General features: G+C 47.6%; 1 protein-coding gene across 1 annotated transcript; it reads right to left on the bottom strand.

The window, feature by feature from the left end:
- Nucleotides 1–274: 274 nt before the first annotated feature.
- Nucleotides 275–8768, bottom strand: LOC116957691 (hydroxylysine kinase-like). The gene is made up of 5 exons (XM_076062596.1): nt 8444–8768; nt 5292–5434; nt 4624–4804; nt 3163–3478; nt 275–3026 (listed from the first exon to the last, which is right to left on the bottom strand). The coding sequence occupies exons 1-5, from the start codon at nt 8766–8768 to the stop codon at nt 2852–2854; spliced, it is 1140 nt and encodes a 379-aa protein (XP_075918711.1). The 3' UTR covers nt 275–2851.
- Nucleotides 8769–9771: the final 1003 nt, after the last annotated feature.

Here is a 9771-nt window from a genome sequence, read left to right on the forward strand (position 1 = left end):
GTGAAGGTGATGCCACCTGTTTGTGACATCACTTTTTCAGATCAATATAAAGAATATTTATTTATTTTGTCCCAAATTTTACGTCTCAGCCTGGATTGCGATATTTTTCAGATTAATCTGAAAATCTGGAACATCCCTAATAGTAATACATATACATCATAATTCTAACAGCATGCATTTAATGTCTCAATGTACACGTTTACTGTATAAGATTGTGAATGTACCTGTTACATGGGTGTCCACCAATCACTGAAGGAAATGGATTACAGTAGACTGCAGTCCTAGCTATGTTTATGAAATCACATAACCCATACACACTTGGTAATGTGAAGATTTCATCATCTGTGTCTCATGCCCTCCTCTCGACCGCCACATGTCGACCATCGCGTTGACACGCATCATATCGAGATTTAAAAGTCCCAGGTGTTTGCCAACATCACGTGCTTTTCTCGTGTGCTGCTATCGGCGACCACTCTAGAAAGATGGATGACCAACGGATGCAGTTATTTAGGAATTGGTGATTTTGCACAATGACCAAGGCGGAGACATTTTTGTGCACTCGGCACGCGCCTCTGTGCGTGCTGCCGACACGGATTCGCTCGAGGTTTTCGCAATCGTTAAATGCAAGCACGGTAAGGATTATTTTTGCTGCCAATATTTCAGCCAGGGGGACACGTTAAAGATCCCTTGGCGTAGTTCGCAAGAGTGGGACCACTGTGCGCTGGCGTCAGGGTCCACGTTTGGCGAAAATTACACCGCAAATTATCTCAATTGGATACATGGTGTTCATCACTCTCCCTACTGCCCATCCGAATGGCCCAGGTCAGTCTTCACATGAGACCATCCTGGTCTCTTGGGTTCTCATCTGCATGAACATAGCAAACTTGAAACTTGAACCGCACAGTTCAATTAGATGTATAATTACGATTATTTAATTATGGGTACATTCAAGGACAACACACCCTGTACAGGACAATGTGCTATACATACGAATATAATTATATGGGCCTAAGTAAGCAATGTCATATACCCATGCATGTGTTGCGTACACATACATGGGTATATGTTTGTACGTGTATTTACAGATGTATATATCTGCAAACATGTTCCTACGTTTATTATTAGTGGACTTAAATATATATCTGTACATATGAATGCATGTGTCTATGTATGAATGTACACATGCATACATGCATGTGTACATTGTATACATACATGCATGCATACACACATGACCTATGGGAAAAAAATGTATGTGTATGGAAATACGTATACGTGTCAATGTACGCGCCATACAGACATATACCCATGCATGTGTTGCGTACACATACATGGGTATATGTTTGTAAATGTATTTACAAATGTATAGATATGCTAACATGTTCCTATGTAAATTATTAGTGGACTTATATATTTATATCTGCACATATGAATGCATGTGTGTAGGTATGAATGTACACATGCATACACACGTAACCTATGGAAAGCAAATGTACATGTGTATGGAAATATGTATAAATCCGCGTATGTACATATGCAACAAGGCAGTGGGTGACCAGTGCCTCCAGGTTGAGGAAACAACAGCTTCCACTTCAGGTTTGTTCAACCTCCGGTGACGTGAGATTGAGAGGCACGCGTACAGGCCTCGTGTCAATCCACTGCTGTATGAGGATGACCCCCACCCCACGTCGTGCTGCTCCGTTGGGGTCACGTGACCACAATTCACCGTGCCGGTCAGTGCGAGTTAAAGGCGGCCAAGAATGGACACGGGAGCATAGAAGCACAATACGACAATGGATTTTGTCTGTGACGGCCCTGTGCTTTCCCCGCCCGTCACTTGGCGCGTACAGGTGGATTCATTGAGAACTGGAACGTGAAAAAAAAGTCTGATGATGATGATGAAGCTCCTTTGCTAGGGACCAATTATACGGAGCAGTTTATCCCGGGAAGATATGTGCCCCTGTCCGGTTGGAGAAAGCGCCAATGTAACTGCTGCTCCGAATCTTATTCGTGCCTTCATCATGCTCGTTGATTAATCATGGAGGGACCCCTCTCTGTGGACTCCACAAATCTCCCACCTTCCTAAGTGCAAGTGATCGTCCAACCTTCAAACTTGTACCCATCAATGAGAACGCATCAACCCGGTACTCGGATCCCTCCACTGTGCTCTCAACCTAATTCCGACTCAACCGCAAGATGGAGGATCTTGAAGACGCCTTCAATGTCTTCAAGATCTTCCATGGGCTCTCAACGCTCCAACCTCTCCCCCCCCCCCTCTAATCGCCTATAATATTATCTGCACACCAGCAACTAAGATCTCCCATCTTACTGCCCCCTGTTCAAGTCCAGACCAAAATCTTTCCTCGTCCTTCTTGTCTACGATCGTCGCAAGTCTCCGAAATGTTTCAAAGAAGAAAATGAATACTTTCCTGTTTTTGGGCGATTCCCAGCGATGCGGATTTAGACGGTCTCTCAATGCGCTTGGATCGTATTGCTGATGAAGCCAATGCCGTCGCATTCCAGTTACTCAACGAATCCACCGGACGCGCGCGCCATCGCCCGAGACTGGAAAACCCGAGGTGGCACTTGTGGCCTCCTCAACCTGAAGCCACGAAAAACCTCCCCTATGCATTAAGTGCCTGGCATGAGCAATTCACATTTTTCAGATTCCGTATTCAAAGATCGCACTGTCCAAAACCAACGGCGCCACGATCAAGTTGAAACCGGTTCCTTGCGAAGCCTCGGGAGGTACCGGTGGGGCGAGTGGGAGGACGTGTCTCACGGTGGGCCCCCCCCCACCCCAAACTCCCCCTTCTCTCTCCTCGCCGTTCGCTCGATCTCCACCGCGGTTCTAGTTTCTGTACCGTGCCGCAACATCGGACCACAGCCTCTGCATGTCCTCCAGGCCCCTGGTCCAGAGCTCGCGTAGCTTCACCCAGCCGGTGCGCGCCGTTATCAGCAGGTAGTCGGCATTCTGCGGGTATCGCAGGATCGTGTAGCGGGCCATGACCAGCGACTGGCAGAACCTGCGGGGAAAAGTAGACCATATTGTTGTTGTCGCCGTTGCTGTCGTTACGGTTAATATCGTTTGTTATTCAAGAGGGTTTTTGCTGCCGACTTGTTGATCGACTGGGATTTTAGTGTCCCCACCTCTGCTCTCACCTGCACGCCACCAGGAAGTAAACGGCCCTCCTCTCGTCCTCGGTGAGGGCCTGCACGCTCTCGTAGCCGGCTAGGACGTGACCCCCGGCCTCCATCGCCTCTCCGCTCTCCACCATCATGTACATGATGGCCATGGCCAGGTCGTACACGTGGTAGCCGAACATCATCGAGTTGAGGTCCACAATGCCGGAGACGCGGTGCCGCGGCACTCCCTCCGCCGACTTGGGCCCCTGCTGCTGCTGCTGCTGCTGCTCGCTTCCCACGGCCACCTCCTGCACCAGGATGTTGTCGTCATTGAATTCACCGTGGATTATGCCTGCGGCGAGGGGGAACGTCGAATTTGATTTCGTCCGTTGTCTTTTATTGTTGACCGTCCTCCCCTCGTCGCCGTCGTCATCGTTCGTGCCCGTGCCGTTTTTATTCCGGCCGCACGATTGGTGTTGCGCAAGCCGCGTGTGCGAGTCTAAGAACGGCCCCCGCAGAGTCTCAGTGAATCACCGACTTCTCCTGCCTTCAAAGGCACAGAATTACAATAACCCACCAGCGTCGTACAACCCTGCACGGGGGTGAGATATGGAGCGGTGTGTAGTGGTATGCACACCGCATCACGAGCCCTTGATTCCCTGCCATGGAGAACATCACTGATATCTGAACCAGTCCTGGGATCCTACCTACCTCCTCACCGACCAGCATGGTGAAGGTGGCAAAACAACCCCCATGACCCTACACAGCCTGGGAATGCCTTCGTCCAGATAGTGCATTGACAAAGGGCTGTACATTATTATTATGAGTATATGTGTAACAAAAACTGTTGAACACAATTTAGCATCCATTGAAAAAGGATTTGGTAGAAATTACAATTATGATTTATATACAGTAGCGTCTGAATGTCATAACCCTGTCATTTGATTTCACCTGTGATCAGTGTCTGTGCGAGTGTCCCCCATTACATGCATGCCCTGTAATGCATCTGTGTATGCTGGGTAAAAGTAATCACGTAAAGCACATTGCAAAGAAAATGCTTGCCACAAATGAATCACAATACCTTGCTGATCTCGTCAAGCAGCATAAACCATCACGCGAATTCGGGTGATCCTCGCAGCGGCTTGTGGCTAACCATCGAACAAACAAAGACGGTCACCGCATCGCGCGCTTTCAGATGCACTTCTGCGGCCGTCTGAAAAGCTCTTCTTTCCGATATTAGGAAGGCACTGGAGCTATGCACTTTTAAACCTAGATTGAACACTAATTTATTTTTGAACTGATTTTTTGTGTTTAGTTTGTTGTCCTTCCCCCGCACCTCCGATTAGCACGGTTGGCTACGTACGGTGCGAAAGAAGTTCAACGTACACACGTACGCGGCACCCGTCGTGGCTTCAAGGCCTCGTCGGTGGCCTGAAGCGCCCCTCGCCCCCTGAGGCATGGAGCTACGTCCCGGGTGAAGCTGCGAGGCGAGCGTACATCTGGTAAACTTGTGCAGGTTGGGTTGGATCTCCTCGCGGAACTTGGCGATGACCTCCCTGACCAAACCCTGGTTGGGGTCGCCGTCCAGAGTGAAGAGGTAGGACTCGAGCAGGTGGGTGTTTGACAGGTTCCAGATGAAATCGTCTCGTTGCAGGGAGTGCAGGAACGGGTGCTCAAACTATGCAGATGTTTAAAAATGAAGGCGGTAAGATGACAAAAAATGCAATACGAGATTAACATCGCATTGGCCAGTTGAGTACATATGTAAGTTAAAGGCAGCAAAACGTCAAGCTAGCAAAGGATAGTCTTCGTTTCAAAAAAGATGTTCTCCTTGACTTATTATTTTCTCTTTGTTTTTTTTCGGTAAAGTCACGTAGGTAAAACTATAAAATAAAAGAATGAATGAAAAAACAACTACATTTTTTCATCATCAGGTGTGAAAACCACAACAAGAATTTTTTTTTTTCAAATTTCCTTGTTGTGGTTTTCACACCTCATGACGATTGCTTGTGTTGCAGTCGAAACGTCGTGAGAATTTCATTGTTTTATATTTTTTATTATTTTATTGTTTCCCTTCTACGTGGTGGTGACTTTACCGAAAGCAACAAGAATATGAATCCCTGCAGTCTCACGTCACCTGTCAAGAGGCGCTCGTGCGCTCGTACCTGCTGCAGGGCTTGGTGGATGCTCGCTGCCAGCTTGCCCACCTGGTAGTACAGGCTGCCATCCGCCAGCACCCTGGACAGCGGCACGCCGGGCAGGTACGTGAGCAGCCGCACGTTGAACTCCTTCTCTCCTTCGCCGCAGTCTGAGAATTCACAGCAGGAGTCGCCACCGAGGTCAAGAGGTCACCACGGTTAGTGAAATCTCACCGTCGCTTCCTTTTGCTGGAACATAAAAAGCTGTTCGGAAGCTGATATCGGAACCTCCAAGGTCTGGCCAAAGTGTCAACTCACCACTTTGCGCCCTGTGTCCATTACCCACGTGCTATACTACACAGGGTCTCTTATGAATTGCTCAACTGATAGCCAAGGCTACTATTCTTTTTTTAGGAAATTAAGCGACAATTTGCTGCTCAGTATTAAATGGTTAATAACAATAATGAACGTGCTAAGTCCGATATATAACGCACATAAAATTCGTGTAGTCTTTAAAACGCCAATCTCTCAAGCAACTTGAATCGAGTATTTCTGTTCCCCCCCCCAAAAAATAGTAAATTGGAGTGTTTTTTTCCTCATGACTTTCTTTCACGGTACTATAACGCAGAAATTAATAACACGAACGCATTCCGAAATTCGCATTCCTATATGGCCTTGTTGTCTAAACCGCTGTAGCTAAATAAAGCATTTGAGAGGAATAATACCTCGCCACACCCATGCGTAAGGCATCCGCCAAAGTTGCAACGTGGCACGCAACCCTCACGCCTTAGCGCACGCTGGCCGGAACCGGGGGCAATTCGCCCAGGTTCGGGCCAGAATGGATACGTCAGCACCACGAGTCTAGCTGAATTCCCTGGGTTCAGCTTGAGCAAATTACTTAGGAGCAGGGTGAATGGGGGCCCCATCTGCATCAGGAGGCGACTTTTATCGCTCGTTCCATCACGTAAATATAAGGGTCAGCGGCATTCCGTGATCTTCGCATTCCAAACACGGCGTTGGGTGGCGATGTCAGCTCACGCGATGAACCCCGAGCCTGGGTTTAAAGGAGCGCTGCTAGCCCAGGCATTATAATCAGAATATGTACTTTTACTGGAGGAATCCGATGAGCTATGAAGCACTTTGCTTTACAAATGTTTAGCAGCCCAGTGTTGTCCCAACTACAGCCCGTGGGCCAAGCCCGAACCACCAAAATTAATTCATTCTGGTCTACAGGACAACTATCCCGCCACGCCTTACAAGAACTAATTAAGTACATGTCTCAGTCAGCAATACTCACTTAAAATTACACACGACAACCGTCGCCCCCGCGCCCTACCCCCAACTGAAAAGTTTGACAAGACCCTCCCGATACTCAGTGAGGCTCTGCTGTGAAAACAAGTGTAACGATGATGATTACAATAATATTAATAGAAGTGATGCGATGCAGGAGGTCGGAGTGGGTGTGGGGGAGAGATAAGCTCTGTATCGACATGTTTGCATTTCTCTAAATCTCTCCTCTTGCGGATAGATCTTTCTCCTATCTCTTCCATATAAATATATTTCTGATTAAATCTCTCTATGAATGAGTTAAATGATGACATCACCCTGCTGCTCTATTTAAGACCGGGAGCAAGTGAGGGCTTCACCATTCTGGCGAATTGCCCGATGATGCTGGATGTAATTACCAGCGAAACGTCGTACTCAAATATTGTAAATGTTGTGTATTCACTCATCACACCGGTGGGCTAAAGTAGTGAACTATTTTGTCTGTTGTCAACGTGACACATTTTTTACTGTTTGGCTGTGTCGGGTGGTGGAGGGTTACGACAAATTTATTAATAACGCGATCTCACCCAAAAACCTTTATCATGAATAAATCTCTCTCATATCTCTACATTATATTGCTTGTGACATCTCTCTCCCGTCTATGCTTGTTCATGTAATACATGGTTTTGGTTTGACGTGTTCCCCTTGTCAGCCAATCCGGAACTCGATGCAAAGAGTTTGACGTTTGCTTCTCTGTGCCATTAAAACGTCTCAGGGTCTCGTGGGAAGATAAGCAGAAACAAAAATTACGATTTAGGTTTCGTAAGTATGTTGAAATTCTTTCGCACCATACGTACGTAGCCAACCGTGCTCATCGGAGGTGTGGGGAGGTGGAACACACTGTGCAGTTGGCGAATGGCGGCGTCGGTGAACTGTACAAACATTATATCTACCAACCTGCAGGTCAGTAGATGAGAAAACAGCAAGTGTGCTTCTGATCTCTCACCACAGATGTTATCGTCTCGTCCGTGTGGCTTTGCTGTGAGCAGTCATTCCAGTTTCATCCCACACACCAAACATTGTTTTTTTTTATATATATATATGAAGAATTTACAAAATATCACAATGTGGACCTTGGGCCAGTACCAACAAGCAGTGCGTTACATCCACCAACCTCACAAAAACTAAAAAGTATGATCCTTTTACATCACTTATCGTCAGTGGAGTGCGACCCAGTATTATACCACCGCCTCATGCTCGGATATTGATCGTTGTCTTTGCAAGTATAAACCAATGCTGTGTTCGTATGATTACTATCAGCCTATTACTAAATCACCTGGAATGTGCCCTATCATAAGATCTGAAAGCTAAGCAGGTTGAGCCTGGATTAGGGCTTCTATGGGTGACAATCGTGCATTAAACAGGCATCACAGGCTGCTGCGTGGTGCTACGTTGTGGGGGCCAGAGTTCAGTTGCAGCAAAATCAATTGTACTGCACTGTACATCTATTAAACTTGATTTGTCGCTTTCGTGACTGCAGGAATTACTCTTTGGTTTTTTCGGTAAAGTCACGTAGAAATAAGAAATAATAATAAAATTACATAATAGCATACGACGTTTCGATTGCAACGCAAGCAATCATCATCAGGCATAGAAGAGCTAAATTTAAGAGAGAGGAAACACAGAACCGCAGATATATATACAGACACCTAAGTAGAAGGGAGTTCACACAGAGACACAAAGAGAGACACAACGTACGGAGCACAGAGAGATAGGGTCTCTGTGCCGAGGCCTTAGCATGTAGGGGGAGACAAAGAGAGATGGAGACGCACATCAAGTAGAACAAGATTTAGTATTATGTACATCTCTTCTCCAATGTCTCTGCTCCCGGGACCCACGCAGGCGCAGCTCACCGATGCTCTCGAGCGACATGATCTTCCCGCTGACGTTGTCCACCACCTCCTGCATGGGGAAGCCCCTCTCCCGCAGGAACCTCATCATGGCCATCTGCACCTCGAGCAGCTGCGGCCGCTGGCTGTCCCGCGTGTTGGTGACCTTGAGCACAAACTGGCGACCGTCGCGCGCCAGCACGCGGTAGTTCTGGTCGACGTAGCTCGCCAGCGGGCTCACCCCCGCCACGCTCACCCCGTAGAGGCGCTCCACCAGCTTCGCCGCGCGGGACTCGCTGAGGCACGGCTTCTCGTGCTCGTGGCCATCGTCCTGCGGCGCGGCTTGCATCGTCTTCAACGGACAAAACGAGGGCAATCGAAAAGCTTTTGGGTTTTGCAAGTGCACGTTGGCGTTCGCTCCATTCGTGCAGCGCGAGGCGCCTCCGATGAGCACGGTTGGCTACGTACGGTGCGAAACAAGCTCAGAGTACACACGAGGCTACACCCTGGAGGCGCTACGCTTCACGGACAGCCCACAGTAGTTTTCGCATTTACAAAGTTGTGCAGACACACGTGGCATACTACTTATTTAAATTACATCTCCGAGATCTTGAGCATCCGACTGTGAAGCAGACAGTGCGCAATATTTACAGTTCATACACCCACAGCGTTAACCGGGGCGGTCGTGGGACTCGTACCACAAACATCTGCAACGCGCTACCGCTCGGCCATGAAGTCAATCGATCGATAAGCGATCAATAAACACGTCTCTTTGCTCGCATTACATTTAATAGCAACACATTTCACCGAACAGAAAAGCACCACTTAAACATGTCAGATAAGATTCGTAATAACAGAGAATTCTCCTTGTGTATTTCAGTGGAAATACAGCCAGTGCCTGATAAAGTAGCATTACTGTAACTGGAATTTTAACAAGAACCGTGGGTTTATGCAGCATTGGGGAGCTGCAGCTATGGCCCACCGAGTAAACACCTTGTCCCGTAAGCACGAAATCACGTGTTCAAATTCCACTGGATGTGTAATTGTGTGAATAATAATCAGGGCTTAATCTGTCACTGAATATTTTCCGGGTCGCTGGTGCGGAGTGGAGTGGGCAGCACAGCCCCGGTAGCCACGGCGATAGCGAAAGGTACACACTGGACGTGGTGTGCCGGGTGTCAGCAGATTTTTCAGAGTCGCTGACACAGAGCAGCCCTGGCCGAAATTATCTCCATACATATGTAAAAGGCAAAGTTGTGATTATGTGTGTCTATTCAAAATGTTTAGCGTACTTTCCGACATGCAACAAACTTGAAATTTGCCATGTGGGTACTTTCCAGACTGTACACCAC

This window comes from Petromyzon marinus, unplaced genomic scaffold (assembly GCF_048934315.1).
Source record: "Petromyzon marinus isolate PM22_M1 ecotype Great Lakes invasive population unplaced genomic scaffold, UKy_Petmar_22M1.pri1.0 PM_G_Scaffold_68, whole genome shotgun sequence".
NCBI classification, from domain to species: Eukaryota; Metazoa; Chordata; class Hyperoartia; order Petromyzontiformes; family Petromyzontidae; genus Petromyzon; species Petromyzon marinus.

Bases quoted from the DNA above. Each gene is read 5' to 3' on its own strand.
- LOC116957691 (XM_076062596.1), bottom strand. From the start codon at position 8,768: ATGCAAGCCGCGCCGCAGGACGATGGCCACGAGCACGAGAAGCCGTGC. The intron at 5,435-8,443 runs GTGAGCTGCGCC...GTGAATTCTCAG, and splicing joins CATGTCGCTCGAGAGCATCG to ACTGCGGCGAAGGAGAGAAG. The intron at 3,027-3,162 runs GTGAGAGCAGAG...TTTTCCCCGCAG, and splicing joins TACTTCCTGGTGGCGTGCAG to GTTCTGCCAGTCGCTGGTCA.